This window comes from Brachyhypopomus gauderio, chromosome 4 (genome assembly GCF_052324685.1).
Source record: "Brachyhypopomus gauderio isolate BG-103 chromosome 4, BGAUD_0.2, whole genome shotgun sequence".
Taxonomy (NCBI): Eukaryota; Metazoa; Chordata; class Actinopteri; order Gymnotiformes; family Hypopomidae; genus Brachyhypopomus; species Brachyhypopomus gauderio.
The window spans coordinates 8,229,305-8,249,739 of record NC_135214.1 but is presented as its reverse complement, the minus strand read 5'-3'; the positions used below and the strand labels follow the sequence as shown (position 1 = coordinate 8,249,739).

Genomic DNA, 20,435 nt, shown 5'->3' with positions numbered 1-20,435 from the left:
ACAGCTCTCCCATCCATGTGGTCTGCAATTAAAATATCGTCTTCCTCTTGCTCCAACTGCACTCTTGGCATTTCTTCTTTTTGCAGTACATTAGATCTCTAATCCCACCTAATTGGGCTCACTCTTATTGCTCCCCTAGCGTCACGGTGCACTCTCAACAGTGGGCGTGGCCTGTAATTAATACTCAACTCGTATAGCCACCACAATTGTCACCGCTGACCCCAGATACAGCAACAACAATATTATGGTCTTTCAGCCATACCACAATGTATAAAGATATGATATGATATGCTACATCCACAGCAATTTAATGGATATAATTGCAGCGGAACCTTGTTCCTCAATTCAGTTTCCCGGATGGTGAGACTGACATCACGCTGCTCAGCCAATAGAAGCGGTCCCGCTAAGCTAAGCCTCAACTCTAGCCTGGTACGGAGCAGGTTAGTTCAAACGTATATGTTGCTGTAGTAACTGAGCGAGGCTTAAGTCTAGCCTCTTTCGTGGAACCGAATTTGAGCAAAATGAGCCAGGCTTGTCTTAAAAAGCCCGGCTTACTGAGTTAGCTCGCTTCGTGGAATACCCCCCTGGGGGCTATTCCACGAAGCGAGCTTATGAAAGCGGCGCTTATTAGAGTGAGCCTCGCTTGAGTTAGCCAAACAGTTCACTTCCGTCTAGTTCCGTTCCACTAAAACGAAATCCAGACGCAACTTGTTCCCGCTAATTCAAGCAAGGCTTTTGTAATCGGCGATCATGCGCGTGCACACAGTATTTACACAGCCTCACTAATCGATATTCGAAAATGCAAGAAAATGTCGAAAGAGCTGAAGAAACGAGCAGCTTTTTTTTCTTTTGCTGAACAGGAGCTACTCATACATCTTTATGAGGAATACAAAGACGTTATTATGAAGAAAGGCAACACGTCCTGTATTAATAAAGCCAGAGAAGCTGCCTGGCATAATATTGCAGACAGATTAAATGTGTGAGCATATAATTTAATCCATTCATTGGCATTTAAAAAGTGTTATAGTAAATTAATAATGTTAATAATTTCCTGATTTAGAAGTAACATGAGCGGGGTTAAGAGAACGTGGCAGCAGGTCAAGGTGAAATATAAAAATATACTCCAGAATGGTAAGTACAGTTGATTAGTCCAATGTGCAGGAAAAGGTAAAACACCATATTAAATAACTGTATAAAATATTTTAGCAACCAGAAAGAAAACTGCTGCTGGTGGTGGTGGGCCTCCTGTAGCAGCCCTCACTCCTGCAGAAGACCTTGCTTTAGAGCAAAACAGCGGACGCCTCATCATTGTGGGAATCGAAGGAGGAACATCATCTGATCCTGTCTGTCCTCATGATACACAGCCTTATGTTAAAGGTAGGTTCAGTTGTTTCTCAGATTTTACATTTTTGTTCTTACAGGCTACATCATAGTATTATTGTATTCTTGATGACAAAAATTTTACAGTGGTGGGGGGTGTGCTGACTCTTTTGGACCTTCCTGTATTTGACAATGATGTGAGTACCATAAACCAGCCTATTTCTTATGACTGAACCCTGAGGATCGTTAACATTTATGTGTCTTAATTTGTTGTTTGCAGGGGGAGATTGCCGGACCATCCAGAATGGTACAGGAGGATGAGGACACAGTGTCTGCCTGTTCAGAAAGGACACAGTGTCTGCCTGTTCTGTAAGGCGTGTGTGTCTATGTATCTGTCTGTTAATGTGCTGTGTGATCTCATGATTTGTGTTGTGTTTAAAGGAAATGGAAGAACAGAAAGAAGACCCTCAGGCCTCCATGTCCAGAGCTCACACCTCTGCAAGAGAACACGTGAGTAGTAGTTATGCAGTTCAACATGAATAAATACTTCTCAATCTTGACTATACTTCAGTCTTAAAGGAATCCATGATTAGTGAGATCTACAAAATGTACTTGCTCCAAGATATAGAATGTAAAAAAGCAGATCTGCAATACAAAAAACTAAAAATACGGAAGTTGGAGCTTGAAATAAAGAAAATGGAGAAAAATGTGAGTATTTGCAAAAAGGTCTCACATGCTTGTTTTTGCAAGATAAGTAAATCAAAGTTTCTTCTGTCCACAGGCTCAGCAAGACAATTAATAAATTTATCTTTCCAAAAAGAAATGGCGTCTTGTTTTATGTTAATAGTGTTAATGAACAAATGCAAACAAAATATTCCCTTAACTAAAGTAAGTGTTTGCATACATGTCCCTCATAGCTCTACCATCCATGTGGTCTGCAATTAAAATGTCTTCTTCCCATTGCTCCAACTGCACTGTTGGCATTTCTTCTTTTTGCAGTATTGCCACATTGTGCAAAACTGCACAGGGTACTACAATATCACAGGCTCTCTCAGGGGTGACTCTGAGATGGCGCAAGCAGTTAAATCTGCTCTTTAACTGTCCAAATGCCATCTCAATGCATGCCCTTGTCTTAGAACAGGTATCACCAAATGGCGGACCGCGGTCCGGATCCGGACCCGAACGCCGTCCTGTCCGGACCCAATCACATTCCTGATTAACTGGATACAGACCCAAATGCCCAAAAATTTTTTACGGGAGACTATATTTCAAACCGGAGAATTTATTTTCAGACGAGTGTTACGCCCCCCCCCCCCCCCCCCCCCCCGCTCAACAACTTTCGTTCGCAACCCCCCCGCTCAACAACTTTCGTTCGCAAAGCACCTACGATTATAAGGAGTAGAGTTAAACACTGAGGCCAAATCTGCACTATTTTGTGTGGTTGGAGTATTCTTACCTTGGGCAAACCTCTGTGCCAGTGAGGAGGCACGAAATATCCTGGAATCGTGCACCGAGCCGGGCCATTTTGCCTCAATGTTGGAGAATAGAAATTGTCTGGTGCAAACCATTTAGAACAATGGCAAAAGTGACAAAGGGTGAAAGTTGTTCAAACTGACATGCTTTACATTTTCTGTTGGGTAGGCAAAACTTGCATGTACCTGTACATTGATGCTGTGAAATAATTTTTTGGTTCACATAGTCTGCCTCCATGGGTACAGATGGAGCCTTTATCCAGATGTGAGTACAGTCTAGAGCACCAATGACATTTGGAAATCCTAGAGAATTCAATGCATTTTGAATTGAATGAATTTTAGCATGAAATAGTTGATTAAGATGAATACAAAGCACTTTGGTAAGTGCTCTGGATAAGAGTGTCTGTTAAAGTCATACATTTAACTCCAAGTTACTGATCAAACCAACACTACTTCTCATGAATACATGCCAGCTGTTCTGAAAAGGATGGGAAGGATGCCTCTGTGACCAGGGAATTTGATGAATATATTAAGGAAACGCTTAAGCGCAAGGTAAACCTTTCGAATTTCGCGGCAGACCGTTGTCTTACTAAGATGTTATGCATCCCCAACGCTGTACAGAAATGCACAACTGGCAAAGAAGCGCAAAGCGATACAGACCGTTTGGGGTTTGGTAAGAGCTTTACTACGTCTAGTGGTCTTCTCAATATATGGCCCCAGTAATTTACAAAGATATATAATACTGTGTCTTCTGAACCTGTAGTGCTCAAATAACTAGTCATCCGGAAAGCCCAGTGGATCTGTCCTGTCCTGGAATGACCTTGGAGCTGGTAGCATGAATGCTCTGCACACTACACATGCTCCCTCATCTACTGGATTCTCTACAAATGGGCATGCCATGGTCAATCAGCCTTCAGCCTTCACTGTTAGCTGTTCTTTTATAGCATACATTTTGGATTATTTGTATCACCTGTATGAAAATCTTGGTAAGGTATTTGTCTGTGTCCATTTCCTTTTTGCATCATTAAGTTAACCACACATTTACATTATTTATACTGAACATATGTAAATTGCAGAGTGATATGATTTGCTTGTAATTTGAACACAAAAGAGGAAGTATGGGGATAAATATATACCTAAAAGTATCTTCGCCTAAATTACTCAGTATTAATAATTATTAATACTCAGGTACAAAGAATTTTATTTTTTGTGATTGTACTGTTTCACCCAATGTGACCCCGTGTCCTGTATTGGGATTCGCAGTCAGCTAAACTCTTTCATACACCACTTCCTCCAAGGAACAGACGCGTGTTGTATATGACAGGATTTAATGTAAGAAAGTGTGAAACTGAAACAACAGAAATACAGAAATGCACTCAGCACATAAATCACAATATGGTAATTAACCAGAAACAGAACATTCTAAATTAAATTGAATTATATTCACTATATAATCACATACATTAGATATATCCAAATTACTACAATAGACTCACTTGTATTGCCGCTTGGAGGGGTAGAAAGTGGTAGATGGTTTCAGGTTACTATGGTTACTATGCCTAGCTTACCTCACGAACAGTTCTTCCTTGCTACACACAGTGTCAACACAGCGAACTACGCAAACTTGCGCCCTCTATAGGCCTGAAGAAACACTTAAATAATAGACTCTCCATTACACTCCCCGCCTGGCATTATTTTAAGAATGCCACTATGACTTATTTAAACTTTGACTAATCTCTTGAAGCCAAAAGGAGAATACAGTCTGAAATAGGTCTATAGAAGGTCTTAGCAGTCTTGCCATGTGCAACCTTCACTTCCATTTTCCTGACAATTCCGTCTCTGCTCGGAAAGGTCTTCACTACGACTCCCATAGGCCATTGATTTCTTTTTAGTTGTTTGTCCTTTAAAAGAATGATGTCTCCTTCCTTCAAGTTTGGCTTTCTGTCCTGCCATTTCTGACGAGTCTGAAGCATGTTGAGGTATTCTTTCTGCCATCTAGCCCAGAATGTATCGGCAAGGGCTTGGACTCTCTTCCATTGATGTTTATACATGTCAGCCTTGGTGAAGTCACCAGGTGGAATTGGGATTGAAACAGACTTCTGGGTGAGTAAGGTTGAAGGAGTCAGGATCAAAGGGGCCTCTGGATCTGAGGAAACAGGTACCAAGGGTCTCGCGTTGACAATAGCTGTCACCTCAGCCATTAACGTTGTCAGGACCTCATGAGTTAGTGGAGGGTTCCCTGCTTGTAAGAGCATTGAATCTAGGATGCGTCTTGAAATGCCTATCATACGCTCCCAAGTGCCACCCATGTGAGATGAGTGGGGTGCATTAAACACCCAGGAACACCTCTGCTTGTGTAAGTAGTCCTCCACACTTGTCTCACCAGGCTTTTGAGAATCCATTTTTAATTCCTTGAAGGCTCCCATGAAATTGGTTCCGCAGTCTGATCTCAGCTGTTTAGCAGGACCTCTGATTGCAAAAAATCTACGAAGAGCATTAATGAAACTGGATGAGCTCAGAGTTTCAATCACTTCGATATGGATAGCTCTTGTAGACATGCAAGTAAACAAGACTGCCCATCTCTTACTGTTGGCTTGACCACCTTTAGTGCGGCGTGTCGTAACGTCCCATGGTCCGAATTACATCAAGACCAACAAAGGAAAATGGAGGATCACACTGTAAGCGCTCGGCGGTTGCGCTTGCTGCTCTGTTCTCCCTCGCAGTTTTCTGCAAGTGACACATTTGTGGATTGCACTGCTGATGGATCTCTTGGCACCAACTATCCATAAGCCACTCACTCTTACAGCCCCTTCAGTAAAGTGTCGTCCTTGGTGCTGTACGGCTTCATGGTGATGTCGAATGAGTAGCATAGCAATATGATGCTTTTCTGGTATTAGAAGAGGTTTGGCTTCCTGCTTTGGCAAGTTAGACTCTGCAAGACGTCCTCCTACACGCAGTAGGTTTCATCATCAATCATTGGATTAAGCTTATGAAGGGAACTATGACGTGGTATGTCTCGTTTTGTTGTGATACATTTTATTTCCTCTGCATAGACTTCATGTTGAACACACCTGATGACTGTGTGCTCTGCTTGAGTTAATGCTTCATCTGTGAGACTTGCCTTACAAAGGTGCCAGCCGCTACAACCGCTACCATCTTTTGACTTGAAACTGTGAGAGATGTGGCAAAGGTAGGCCACTGCTTTAATGAGAGCAGTCCATTTTGAAAACCGTTCGAACCGGGAAGAACTTAAGGCACCTTGAGCAGTCGCGGTCACGAGCGCAGTTACGTTCTGCCGAATTTCAACGTCTAGCTCCGGATCAACAAGTTCAAATGGACCTTTGCCTTGGGAGACAGCCTCTCGGTTGAGAAAAAACGCTGGGCCATCCAGCCATGTGGTACTAGCAAGTTTTTCTGCGGCTACAGACCGAGAGCCGTGATCAGCGGGATTCTGCTGTGTCGGAACATATCTCCATTGATCTGGTGAAGAGGATAGCTTGATTCTCTGGACGCGATTATTCACATATACATGAAATCTTCTATTTTGATTGCTGATGTATCCTAACACCACTTTGCTGTCAGTGTAGAACGTGGTTCTGTCAATCTCTATTTTCAGTTCTTCCTTGAGAACCTCTGACATCTCAACAGCAAGCACCGCAGCACAGAGCTCTAATCGTGGAATGGTGAGCTCCGGTACTGGAGCTAGTTTGGCCTTACCCATGACGAATCCAATTTCATTGTGACCATCTTCGCGTGTTACCTTCAGGTAAGCTACTGCTGCAATGGCTTTCACAGAGGCATCTGAGAACACACAAAGTTCAATGGAGGTAGCTTGCGAGATGGAGAATGTGACATAGGTACGAGGAATGTGCAGATTTTTGAGACTCTGCAGTGAATTGTGCCATCTTCTCCATTCATCATACATGTCCTGTGGCAAAGGGCTGTCCCACTCAAGGTTGCTACCGGAGAGCTCTCTAAGGAGTAGTCTTCCTTTGATAGTTACAGGTGCAAGCAAGCCAAGAGGATCAAATAAGCTGTTTACTGTTGAGAGTACGCCACGGCGAGTGAAGGGTTTTTGTTCCGGTGGAACTTGGAATGTGAACGTATCTGCTGTGGGATTCCAACACACCCCTAAGCTGCGTTGGACTGGAAACTCATCTGTTGCTAGATCGAGATCTTTGACATCTTTGGCACTATCTTCAGGGGAAAATGCGTTCATTACTTTGTTAGATACAATCTTGTGGAGATGCAGATTTGAGAGAGCGAGCATTTTCTGAGCTCTCTGTAGGACATCAATAGCCTCAGCTTCAGTCAAGAAAGACTTTAACGCGTCGTCGACATAGAAGTCTTCCTCTATGAATTTTCGGACGTCAGTTCCGTATTCACTTTCTGCCTCCTTTGCTGCCATCCTCAGCCCATAAATCGCCACAGCCGGAGAGGGACTATTTCCGAAGACATGCACTCTCATTCGATAGTCCACTACATTTTTAGTGAGGTCATTATCTTCATACCACAGGAAGCGGAGATAATCTCTGTGATCTTCCTGCACTACAAAGCAGTAGAACATCTGTTCGATATCAGCTGTGATGGCGACCGGTTCTTTCCTGAAATGAAGTAGCACGCCCAAAAGGGTGTTGTTCAGGTCTGGGCCTGAGAGCAGTACATCGTTGAGGGACACTCCATCAAACTGCGCACTTGAGTCAAACACCACACGTATTTTTCCTGGCTTTTGTGGATGATATACACCAAATATAGGGAGATACCAGTTCTCTTTGTCCTTGTTATAAGGTGGTGCGAGCTTTGCATGTCGGTTTTCAAGCATTTTTTTCAAGAATTCAACAAAATGTGCTTTCTTTAAATATATTTTTATTATTTTCAGAACCTTACAACAAGCAAAACGACAAGACTTAAAACATACATAATATAGAAAAAAGAAAAACTTGAAACAATTGACCAAGATAATGTTGATTAAAAAAATAAATAAATAAAAAATAAAAAAAATATATATATATATAAAGAGAGTGGGAAAAAAGTGGAGAAGAAAAAAAAAGAAAAAGGAAAGGAATAGGGGAAAGGATATATATTAGGGGATGGGATTATTCAAGTCCTCCTCAGGCATTTGTGGGAAAGACTCAAAGTTATTTATAAAGGGTTTCCAGTACCTATAGAAATTGTCTGTTGAGCCTCTCAATCCAAATTTAATTTTTTCAAGGCGCAAGAAAAACATGACATCCTTAAACCAGATTGAATAAGAAGGGGGGGAGATAGACTTCCAACTTATAAGAATTACAAAATGTGCTTTCATTTCTGGTTTCTTCTCAAGCGTACGTCGAAGAGACCTAAGCCGCTGGTAGGCATAAGAACGATTGTCGGGAAGTGTGCGTCTGGGTGGTGCGACCCAACTGTTAGTGTCATCTTTGAAGAATTCTTCCATCTTCTTCAGGGAGACCATGTCTTCAACAGAATGAGTGAGCTGGTTGTCTTTATCGGTGCGACAGAAGACAGTCTGGCCTATTTCTATAGTTGTGGACCTTTTGTGTGGGTGAGCAGATGGCAATGCATTAGAAATGGTTTTAACTTGGCTCAAACTGAAGTCTTCTTTCACATTGAAACGGCTTTCACAGGGAGTGAGATAACTTGGCCGGCCATTGTCCAATACATGTGTTTTCAAAGTGTTCACTTCACTTGGCTTGTGAGCTTTGCCAAGACACACCTCACCAACGATGACCCAGCCTAGGTCAAGCCTCTGTGCAAATGGGTCGTTGTGTCTGCCGTTAATTTGCTCCCTCACTTTGTGAACTGTCAAGAGGTTTCGTCCTATCAACAGCAGTATATCTGCACTTGGATCTAGAGGTGGTATTTCCTTGGCTATTGCTTTCAGATGGCGGTGGTAAAAGGCGGCTTCAGCAGTGGGTATCTCTTCCCTGTTGTTGGGAATTGCATTACACTCTATGAGAGTTGGTAGGGGAAAACTCATTTTTCCATCGAAGGTCTCGACTATGTAGTCACATGCTCGTCTACCTGCCACCTGTGCTATACCGCTGCATGTTTTCAGTGTATATGGTTCTATTGGGCTCTGTATATTAAAGATGTCAAAAAACTCTGTCTTTGCGAGCGACTGGTTACTTTGATCATCAATTATTGCATACATTCTTTTGATGTTGTCGCGCTTACCCTTGGGATAGACTTGCACTAAGCAGATCTTAGAACAAGATTTCCCGGTAATTTAGTTTCCACCACATACCTCTGTACATGTGACCGCGACATCTGAGTCCTGTGCGTTGGTTTGCTCCCCGCCATGCTTTCTATGCGGTGAGGGATGCTTGGACCTCTGTAGAGCAGGGCCAGGGTGAAGAGCTGCTAAGTGTCTCTCGCTGTCACATTCTTCACACCTAATCATAACTGTACAGTCTTTAGCTTGATGGCTGGTGGAAGCAAGGCAGCGATAACAGATATTGCTGTCTTTGAGCAACTTTTTCCTTTCTTCAAGCCGCATGGTTCTGAAAACCCTGCATCTTTTAAGTGGGTGGGGCTTATGGTGTATGGGACACTGCTTCGTAATGTCCTCACCTGCTTCTATTGTCCTGGGTCCCTCTGAAGCTACATCTGTCTTGTGCACTGCAACTGCTAACCTCTGGTTATAGCTGCCTGTTAATTTTCCTTGTCTGTAGTTCAATGCGTGATTGGCATGCGAGGGTGTTGTTGCGTTGAAGGATGTCGCAAAACTTGGGTCATTTCTTGCTTTGGCTTGACCTTTCACAAAATCAATGAAAACTGAGAAGGGTGGGAAGCTGACATTGTGGTTTTCTTTAAACTTTGACCCCACCATCGTCCATTTTTCTTGAAGATGGAAGGGCAGCTTCTCGACGATTGGACCTACTCCCCTAGCTGTGTCAAGATAACTTAACCCAGGTAAATATCCATCTAGCTTTGCAGCTTGCAGTTCACACAGTAGATCTGACAGATCACGAAGCTTGTGTGGTTCCTTAGTGGAGAGCTTTGGAAAGTTTTGTACTCTGGCAAACAGGGAATTTTCTATTGCTTCTGGTGAGCCATAACATTCCTCTAGTCTTAACCATATCATGTTCAGACCAGTAGATGTATGCCTTATGTTGACTGCTTTTAGTCTCTTGGCATGTTCAGAAGACTCAGGTCCTAGCCACTTAATGAGCAGATTAATTTCTTCACTGGCTGTAAGACCAAGGTCTCTTATGGTACTCTGGAATGTGGCTTTCCAGCTAAGGTAACTCTCCAGCTTATCATCAAATTTAGACAGACCTCCCGTTACTAGCTGACTCTTAGCTAGAAATCTGGCAAGATCGCTCATTGTACTGTTGACATTATTATGTGAGTTTAATCCCTGCTGTGTCTGTAACCTACTGTGGAGGATTTGTGGAATTACATCTCCTTGAAGTGGTGAATTGGCACCACCTTGTGGCGTAAATGGATATTGCCTTGGTCTGTGTTCGGGATTAAGATGTCGTTCATATTGTTGATTCCGGATTTTGTCGTCATCACGTTTAAACATATCTCTATTGTCTTGATCTAGGTCACTGGAATTGTGTTTACTTATGTACTCACTCACCTTTTGCTCCAACGTTGCTTGTGGGTTCAAAAAGGTAAATTCTTCCTTTGACTCAACTATGTCGAATTGAGCTGCTGCTGACTCCATCACCTCTGCTTTAGCCATGGCTGCATCCAGGGCCGGAGTGGGCCACTTGTTCAGCCCGGGAGTTTCATGCCCAAATGCGGCCCAAAATTATTTTTCCATCCCAATCGGCCCAAACTAGAGATTGACATGAGCCGGCCCATCGGGAATCCTCCCGAACCTCCCGATTAGCCACTCCGGCTCTGGCTGCATCGGCTTCTTTATGAAGATTGAGTATATCGAGAGTCGCTTCTAGACGCGCCTTTTCAACTTTAATGCTCATCTCCTTTTCGGCGTAGGCTAATCTAGCCTTTGCTGCCTGAACTTCTGCTTGTGCTCGCGCTGCTGCCATACTAGCTCGAGTTGACGCAGATGACCTACTTGAACATCCTGCAAATGATCTAACGGTGAGTTTTACTGAAGACTTTGAAGACTTAAGTGAGTGAGTGGACCTTGTTTCTTCATTATTCTGAACTTCGACATCTGCTTTTTCCATGGCTAAGTTGAACTACTTCTCGTCATCTGTAGCCGAGTGTTACGATTTCGCTCGCTACTCCCTGGTGAGTGTTACGATTTCGCTCGCTACTCCCTAGCTGAGTGTTACGATTTCACTGTACTGTTTCACCCAATGTGACCCCGTGTCCTGTATTGGGATTCGCAGTCAGCTAAACTCTTTCATACACCACTTCCTCCAAGGAACAGACGCGTGTTGTATATGACAGGATTTAATGTAAGAAAGTGTGAAACTGAAACAACAGAAATACAGAAATGCACTCAGCACATAAATCACAATATGGTAATTAACCAGAAACAGAACATTCTAAATTAAATTGAATTATATTCACTATATAATCACATACATTAGATATATCCAAATTACTACAATAGACTCACTTGTATTGCCGCTCGGAGGGGTAGAAAGTGGTAGATGGTTTCAGGTTACTATGGTTACTATGCCTAGCTTACCTCACGAACAGTTCTTCCTTGCTACACTCCGAATTTGAGCAAAATGAGCCAGGCTTGTCTTAAAAAGAAAAAAAAACTGAGTTAGCTCGCTTCGTGGAATACCCCCCTGGTCTGTGAGTCCTCCTTGTTGTTATTCGTCATGTCTGTTTATATCTCTTGTCCTGATTGCCCTCCCGTTATGACCCGTACCCGTGACTACGACTCTGTTTATGGAATCCCCTTGAATAAATCTCGCTCTTCTCAGCGTTTGTGTCCGCCTCCCTGCTCTGCGTCAAACAGAATGTTACACTCACCTTTTAGGCAGTTTAATATGCTAACTCTGACATGCAAATTAGTGCAGTAAATTCTCAATCATTTATTTTGTAACATCTTTGCACTTTGCACTTAACTTATCAAGAGTACTGCATCAAATCTTTGGACAAAAAATGTAAAGCATGATAGTAATTTCTACGTTTTAGATGGGCACCTTTCAGTTAGACCTGCTTTTCATTTGTTCCAGATATGCTGTGACAACTGTGAGAGATGGTACCACCATGACTGCGTCCAGAAGCCTCCAGTTGATAAAGATTATACATGTCCAGCTTGCAAATAAAATGCATTAATGGCTGGTTATTATTATTTATTATTATTGGTGATGTTTATTGTTTGTGACTTTAAATTATTGTTTTTGTTAAATTACTGTTGTTGATGTTCCTGTTATTATTGTTGTAAATACTTGGCCTAACCTTGCACTGCTGGTGTTTTTTTTTTCTTTTGTAAACTTCTTGCTTTAGGTGCTTTAGGTTTAGGTGCTGTTATTTATTTAACTGTAAAATAAAAAATATTACCAATTATTTCTATTATTTATATAAATGTGCAGTAAATGTATTCTATTCTTTTAACAACAAAAAAAAACAAGCAAACTAGGAACTCAAACTAAAAACTGTTATTTCAAAACTAAGAAATATAGTAATGGATGGAACTGACTACAAAACATGTGAATCTAAAGCAGCTTTTTGTGAATATTTCATTTTAATCAGTTTGCCCCCTTTTATCACAGGTGTAACACCAGTGTAGCCAATATTAGCGGAGGGGTGTGTTTCTCGGCAGGTAGCCTGCCGTAAAATGCATCCCCTTGAAACTCGGTCTCTGTTGATGGTAGGTCAAATTCACTTTAGAGTTACACAGTGGAGACCAATTCATGTTGATTCTATGAGTCTCATTAATGTAGGACCAGTGTAGCCAAAATTAGGGGAGGGGTGCGTTTCTCGGCAGGTAGCCTGCCGTAAAATGCATCCCCTTATAACTCAGTCTCTGTTGTTGGTAGGTCAAATTCACTTTAGAGTTACACAGTTGATACCAATTCATGTTGATTCCATGAGTTTCATTAATGTAGCACCAGTGTAGCCTAAATGGGGGGGGGCTTTCTCGGCAGGTGGCCTGTTGTAAAAAGCACCCCCTTATAGCTCTCACTTTTTGTTTGAATGTTGTTGATTCTAGCTCAAAATCATTGTAGCCATATAGACACAACCAACCAGCTTTACAGATGCAACACCATAACTTTAATTTAAAATGTATATGCATGTCAGTTAGAATATACAGAATAATAATTTTATAATTATATCTCAGTATTAAATATAACAGGATGCACTGCTGTCAGGCCTTGTCAGTACATGATTTTTCTAACAGACTTAAACAAGCACAGCACTCACATACAACACAGTATGTGTCGAACACAGGACATAACTATCCATGCCTTCATTGCAGCTGTTGTTGATGCTATCAATCCGCACAGTAATTCCAATGATGCGCACTGTAGACACACCACCCTTCACCTACGCAATTTCTCTTGTTTGCAGTCTTAAAGGATTTTAGATTGATTTACACAATTAATTTATAATTTTTGGTCCAGAGTTTAATCAAGTTCATAACATGCATGCCTATTCAACCAATCTGTATTCACTATTTAGGGCTATATAATAGGTCCTCATGCTGACCTTCTGAAACTCAGCAGAAACCTCCACCAATTACATTCACCATGTGATGGCAATGTGCTAATGCTATTCTGACCAGGTAACCTGAGGTAATCCTGTTATTATGAAATGGCCTGTAGTCAGGTTTATCTTTTCCACTATACACTTTAATTAAGTTCCTCCCATTACTGAAGGCTAGGGTTTACTCAGGGCTGAGGACTAGGCTGACTCAGTGTACATTTTCATTTACATTTTTATTGCTTTACATTTATATTTTTCCCAGAGAAACTTAAAAAAGAGCTTTGTCACTTTAAGAGGCTGCCCTTCTGTTTAACTGTGGGCAAACACCTGAGACCATTCAGTCTGGTCCAGGAATCTGTTAATCTCATTATGTTCATTGTTGGTCAGGCCCTCCAGAAAGCTTCACTCTCATTTAGACACACACAGAGAACCAATACACTTGTGAAAATGGCTGGTGCTAAAGAGGATGGATACTCCAGAAGAATTATGCAGTATATGGAGGGTTTCATGGTGTCAAAGGTAGGCTAATGAATGGGTCTATTACCCTGCATGTTTCCTTCAGTTTGAACTGAATGTTTAAATCTAGTTATAAATCATGCAGTATAACTCGTTTTTGGTTATTCTGCTGCAAGCATCTTGTGTTCTCTTGTGGCATAAAATATGGATGTTTTGGATATGGATATGCATTCTGATTCTTCCATACCATATAGTGCAGTCATTTGTGTTAATTTGTATAGACACAATTTTAGCCCATATTTTGTCTTGTATTACATCTAAAAAACACATTTTGCAGATACAAATGACATTATACTATGCATGCAAAACAGAACAAAGTTTACCTAATGTTGTGACTAAGGGACTCGGAAGTAGCAACAATCTTTGCTAGAGTGTCATTTATTATGTAAGTAATCGGAGCCCATGGTTGTATTCAGACCCTCTTTACTGCATGTGAGCTAGGGGTATTTGACTACCTTAATGCCTCAGAGTGCCCCCTGTCTGCCATGGAGGTAGCACAGGGCCTCGGCACCAGCATGGATGGCATGGGGAGACTCCTCTCAGCATGTGTGGGACTGGAGCTCCTGACCACACAGCACAGTGCAGATGGACAAGGTACAGCAACCAATGAAATCGCTGATGGGGCAAATGTAATTTTAAACACCTTAGTACAACCATCTCCAGACACACAATTTTAAGTTAATATACCAATATTCTTTAATAAGCTCCATTTGCAATGTGTGTGTGTGTGTACAAGTCCTCTACAGTAACACAGAAATGTCCACCATGTTTCTGATGAAGTCCAGTCCTCAGTCTTTGTACCACTCAGTTGAGTACAACTCCAACACCACCTACTTGTGCTGGCACAACCTGACAGACGCAGTCAGGTAGGAACTATTTGGAACCCTCTTTATGTGTGGTGAACCTTGATTCAGTTTCTTAAGGGTTCATTACGTCGAACGTGATTGAATTAGAAAAAGATTTTAATGTAGCTAGGTAGTGTGGACATTTCCTGAGAATAGATGACTCGGACGTGGTTAAAAGAGTTTTATTACAAAAGTAAAAAAAAAAGGCTCTCTGTTCAACTCCACTCTGTAAATAAGCCTGAAGGGGCTTTCAGGTTTTCTTAGTTTTCATTAAAATAGCTAGCTAGCAAGCTAGCTACCTTTTAAAAGAGCTTTCTCAATTAGTCCCGTTCAACCTAATGAGATGCTGTATAACACAACTCATGTTTCTGGCTAAAAACCTGCAGATTGTCATTCACCAAAGTTGTTGTACAGTGTAAATGTTTTGATATCGTCTTCAGACATAGATCATAGCCAGGGTTCATAAACAGCATTATAAATGTGTTCAGCCTGCAGTGTGTTAAGTAGCTGACGCCAGGAGAACAGATTCACAACACACGGGTGTGAGGAAAGAGTGTAAATGGTTAATAAGGAGAGATAAAGAAAAGTTGGTACTGAGGGACAGACACACGGATAAGGGAATGAACAAAATGTCAGAGTGCTCCGAGTCACGGACAGTGTATCATAAATCCCCTCAGTCTTGCATACTGCGGTGACGCCATCTCACTTACGCGCATACACGCGGTATTAAAGAAGTGCTTTGAGAACGACGCAGAGATAAAAATGCTATAAATTGATGTTCTGTACTCATCTAAATATGCTCATATTTTATTTTTCAGTTATTTTTTTAAGTGTGGGGATTTTAAGTCAAATTAGAAGTTGGCAAAATCGTTAAATGGCGTTGGTTGCTTGTTATTTGGGGCTCTGTAAAATACACAAATCAAATTGTTATTAAACCAGTCCATCATATTCTTGAAGTACACTTCCTAATGTATCATTCCTGTGATTTGCAAGTGTTTTACTGTAGCCAAAATGCTACAGTAAGAACACTTGCAAATCACAGGAATGATACTGTAGCATGTCGGCGGGAGTAAGAGTGCCATGCAGGTTTTGCATGATTTTTCCAACTGTTTCTTAACTCTTTTAGAGAGAAAGGAGAAGTCATACATGTACTCAACTTTCTTGTTCTGACCCTTTTCATACACCGTTCAACCTAAGTCATCACTCCCTCAACACGACATGAACACGGTGAGCCTTAATAGTGCTAGAATAAAGTGACTGTACAGAACAAACCCGCATGCCCCACATAATAACATAATTCAACACACATAACTAACATTTACTCTTTTAAATGACTTCCTACGGCTGCAAGTGTTCATGGGAGTAGTGTACTTGCACGCGCCATCCCAATGCACCAGTGGCAATGCCATATAGCAGCCACTCTAGAGGAGGAGGAGGAGGGGGGATAAAATGGTCACGAGTCCACCTCAAAAGTTCATAATGCGGCGCAGTGGCCTCTGCGCCTGCTGAGGCCGGGCAGGAACAGTCTGTGGGGGAACGTAGGCAGACGGGGGTCCCGAGGACGTGATGGTGGTCGGCGACATCAGGGGGTTGGTGCAGTGTCCAGTGCCTGGCAGCTTAGGTCTGTAGTGGGCAAGACGGTCACGGTGAACAACCAGGCTCCGCCTGCCCCAACGGATCCTGTACACTACCACCTCCAGTTGTGACCGAACCATGCAGGGTCCCACCCACACAGACTGCAGCTTCGGGCAGAGACCCTTCCTGCATTGCGGGTTAAACAGCCACACATTTCCATCCACCTCCAGCGGCTCTCCCATACAACGTGTATCATACATGTGCTTTTGCTTCACGCTAGCCTCCTTCTGGTTCACCCTGGTCAACTCGTGCACCCCGTGCAGCGTGGACAGCAGGTCGGTGACAAACTTCGGCCTTCGGCTCATGACCCACCCACTCGTTTGGGGGGTGCACCGAAAACCAGATCCACGGGGGTACGTAGGTCATGGCCAAACATCAGCAGCGCCAGGGTAAACCCCGTTGTTTCCTGCACCGCGGAGCGACACGCTAGTAACACAGAGGGCAGGTACCTGTCCCAATCGCGCTGGTTCGCGCTCGTGAACAAGGTGGTCCTTGTCTTGTGCATGCCCAAAACCCAATAGACCCAATCGTTCATGACCTCCAACTCAAAGTTTCTACCCTGGTCACTATGTAATTCTTCAGGCACCCCAAAGTGGCAGAAGAAAAAGAAGAAAGAAAAAAATTTGTCATACATTGTACAAGTACAGTACAAGGTACAAAATCGTTTCCCTGGGGCCCAGTGTTAAAGCACCGGGAACCCAGAGCAACCGCTACATCATAGTGTGCCATTGGCTCCGCAGGGTGGGGGAGAAACATAGAGAGATAACATTAGGAGACAAAAAAATATGACCACAGATTATTCTCTCAACAAGACAGTCTGTGTGCACTCAAAAAATCCCCATAGCATAAACAAGCATTGATACACATACAGTCAAGCAGTGAGAAGAGTTATTTATTCAGATAGGGAGGGGGGAGCCAGAGGCCTGGCACACAGTTTTTGTGTCAAAGTTTGCGGTGGAAGGCGAAAGCCATCTCTGACTGTCACTGTGTGGGGGTAGGAGCAGGTAACCAAGTCTACGACCTTCTGGGAGAATTTTGTGTGGGCACCAATGCAGAAAATCATCAATAAAGAAAATTTTAGCAAGAAGTTAGTCCTTGAGCACTTGAGCACATGGAACTCCTCTTAAGTCAGTGGTCTCCCAACTGATCCAACTTCACACATAGAGCATTGATTCCATTCACAATTGACTCAAAGCTTTTACCAATGGTCACAGTCTGTGACCGCTCTACCCACTGCATTAATCATGTTGGGCAATTGGCGTGGGCGTTCGATAACTGACTAGTGTTGCACGGTATACCGATACTAGAGTAGTATTGCGATACTTCATCGTTAAAAATGGTACAATACCCAATTTGCTTAGTATCGGCGCTATAGGACTGAACGCGTTTTTTTTTTTTTTTTTTAAGAGCAGTATTTCCAGAGTGCCACACGGGGGCAGTGTGCGTGTATAGCAGTGCAGCGCTTGCCTCCTCTCTGCAGACATAGTTGCCAGGTTCGCAGTTTTCACGCTAAATTGGGCTTGTTTGAAAATCCAGCCGCGGGTAAAAATTCTGGGCTCACGGGGTGTGGTTTTTTGGGCTACTTTTGAGTTGGGCCACCGCAGGAGTTACAAGTCAACACAAAGAATCGATCGCTGCTGAAGGGCAGGTTTTACACTGATTTTGTGCGGGATATTTTTGTAGGACCTGGCAACCCTGTCTGCAGAATAAGAAGAAATCGTGTAGGATAGCTGCTAATACAAGCAATATTGCGGAGCGTCCTCAGCTTGTTGAAAAACTACACACACAAAGCGAAATATGGAATTATTATATGGAATATAATATGGAAGCAGCAGAAGTGCTGTGTGGAAATACTTTGGTTTTGAAGCAGATACACATGGAAAACCGAAGGACATGAACAAGCCAGTTTGAAAGCGGTGCTTTCGGAACATTTCAATGAAGGGTGCTACAGCCTGCGGCGCGAGGGTCTGCGCGGCGAAAATGACGTAATCGCGATGGCCTCGTGTGCTGTCGATTCGCGAGGTTGTGACATTTAACATTAAAATTCGTTAGGTAAACGTTCCTTCCCCTGTTTTTGAGGTGTGTTTCTTTATACTACCACACTACGGTCACTCGCGAAAGTATAAACCTAGCTTAACACAACGAAGGACCGGCACGCAAATTTGTACAAAGAATTCCAAGAGGTTGGTGATTATTCCCATTTCTAGTATTACTACAGCATACAAGATTGTGTCCGATTATGGTATCCTAGCAAATGTTTGTCATATTGGTTTAAGAGCCGTAAGTGCGACAGCATACAGAGAGAAAAAAAGAGTGATTGTACTACAACGAATCAATCATCTATGAATACTCACCTCTAAGTAACTAAAACTTCAGTATTAGAGTAAAGACTTAAAGTTAAAGTTGTTTAAAGTATACTTAAAATACACTTTTTGCACTAGCCTTTTTTGACTTCTAAATGTGAATTCCAGAGTGCACTATTATTTGTTAATTTATATTAATGTGCAATTATTTATTTTTCTGTTTTAATGTGGTAGAGACTACACCTTTTTATTTATTTGACATTTGTGAAACAAAATACAATATTCATTTGTTTGTTTATAAAAAAAATAAAAGCTTTAAAATGGAAATGAGCATAGTATCTGACTTTGGTATCAAATGGTATCGAATTTAAATTTTTTAAAAGTATCGTATCGACGTTGTAATTCTTAGTATCGTGACAACCCTATAACTGACCCCTCTTCTAATTTCCTGATACACCAGGGCAACACCTAATCCAATCAGCAGAACCCCAGCGATCAAAGTTCCAAATAAGAACATGTCCTCATCATCTTTCAGGGAGAGAGGCGCAAGACACAAACTATGCCATGTCCCCCATGAGTCAAACACATATCCAGATGAGAACGTGCCATCCAGACATGTGGGTTCTCCCGCACCTCGACTCCTCATGGAAAAATGGTGTAAATTTCGTTGAGACCACTTGATCAAATCCATTTTCTTTGTTCAAATTCGAAGAGCAGCGTCATGGCACTAAGACTGAGCAGAGGGAAGGGAGTGCAGGAGCAAGATATAAGTGTGACCACCTCTCTTGAAAGCCGGATGAAGACAGACACCAGCTTGTCAGCCGTAGTGACCGTGCATTGGTCGGGCACAGTGTATGCTTCCGGCCACTTCGTGAAGTAGTCCACCGCGACCAGCACGAAAAGGTTGCCCGTGTCTGTCACTGGGAATGGCCACCATATCATCGACCGCCACACGCTCCATTGGGCTGCCAGACTGTAACAGTATAAGTAGCACTCTCTCCGGCCTCGCCGGTCCCTTCTTCGTGGTGCAAACATCGCAGCAATGTACGAATAATTCCCCAGCCGTACGACAGCCTGGCCAATAGAAGCACTGGTGCAACCTCTGTGTCCTGCGCCTGGCACCCCGTGAACCGCTTGCAAGACCGTGTTGCGTAATCCCGATTCTGCAGCAGGTTGCACTACAGAGGGCAATGCATCGCTATCGGGGGCCAACCCGTCCCTCATTGTGTGGCCCCACTTCCGTTTCCCGGCACCTTGCACAGTGACGACCTTGCCCATGTTGACCGCAGCACTAGCACACCACAGAACTGCCAGAGGGAGCACAAGCCCACCTTGTTCCGGAGCCGGTTTGTTGGGGCACACTCCAGGGGCTACCACATCCAGTCAAGATCTACTCGGCCCACGCAGCTTGGCACACTGCCGCCTCCAGTGAAACTGGGTCAGCCAGGCAGACGTGTGTTTGGAGCTTGTGAGTTTCCAACGCGTTCAGAACCTGACCAAGCACCAGCTGCAGCTGGACCTCACGTGGGAGAGAGGGGTAAGCCTGTTGCACCAACAGAAAAATCTCGGAAGCCAGGACTGAGATCTGTTCGCCTTGTCCACGACGCCAGCCAGGCAGGAGTTGTCTAGCAGCCGCTGCTGGTGGCGACCGAAGCGAGCACACAGCTCGACTCCACGTGTCTGGATTGCATTTTTTTTAAAACAATAACATGCCATGGTAAGCTAAAGTGCCACAGATGAAAAACCTTTACCACCCA

At 43.0% G+C, this 20,435-nt stretch overlaps 2 protein-coding genes across 8 annotated transcripts in view; both read left to right on the top strand.

Moving 5' to 3' along the window:
* The first annotated feature begins 345 nt into the window (after positions 1–345).
* Positions 346–1,819, top strand: LOC143511587 (uncharacterized). Its single transcript, XM_077001178.1, has 5 exons — positions 346–979; positions 1,061–1,131; positions 1,207–1,377; positions 1,468–1,517; positions 1,601–1,819. Exons 1-5 carry the CDS (start codon positions 810–812, stop codon positions 1,691–1,693), a joined length of 555 nt encoding a protein of 184 aa, XP_076857293.1. The 5' UTR covers positions 346–809; the 3' UTR covers positions 1,694–1,819.
* Positions 1,820–12,517: 10,698 nt separating this feature from the next.
* Positions 12,518–20,435, top strand: part of LOC143512076 (acetylserotonin O-methyltransferase-like) — a 47,491-nt gene continuing 39,573 nt past the window's right edge. For 2 of the 7 annotated variants that reach the window (XM_077001973.1, XM_077001970.1), the window contains exons 1-3: positions 13,524–13,898; positions 14,312–14,489; positions 14,632–14,761. In XM_077001973.1, the coding sequence (XP_076858088.1) occupies positions 13,749–13,898; positions 14,312–14,489; positions 14,632–14,761 (458 nt within the window). In that variant the 5' untranslated portion in view covers positions 13,524–13,748. Of the gene's footprint in view, positions 12,544–13,396; positions 13,469–13,513; positions 13,899–14,311; positions 14,490–14,631; positions 14,762–20,435 lie in introns of those variants that run through there. The other 5 variants (XM_077001971.1, XM_077001976.1, XM_077001975.1 and 2 more) reach the window with 5 other exon arrangements.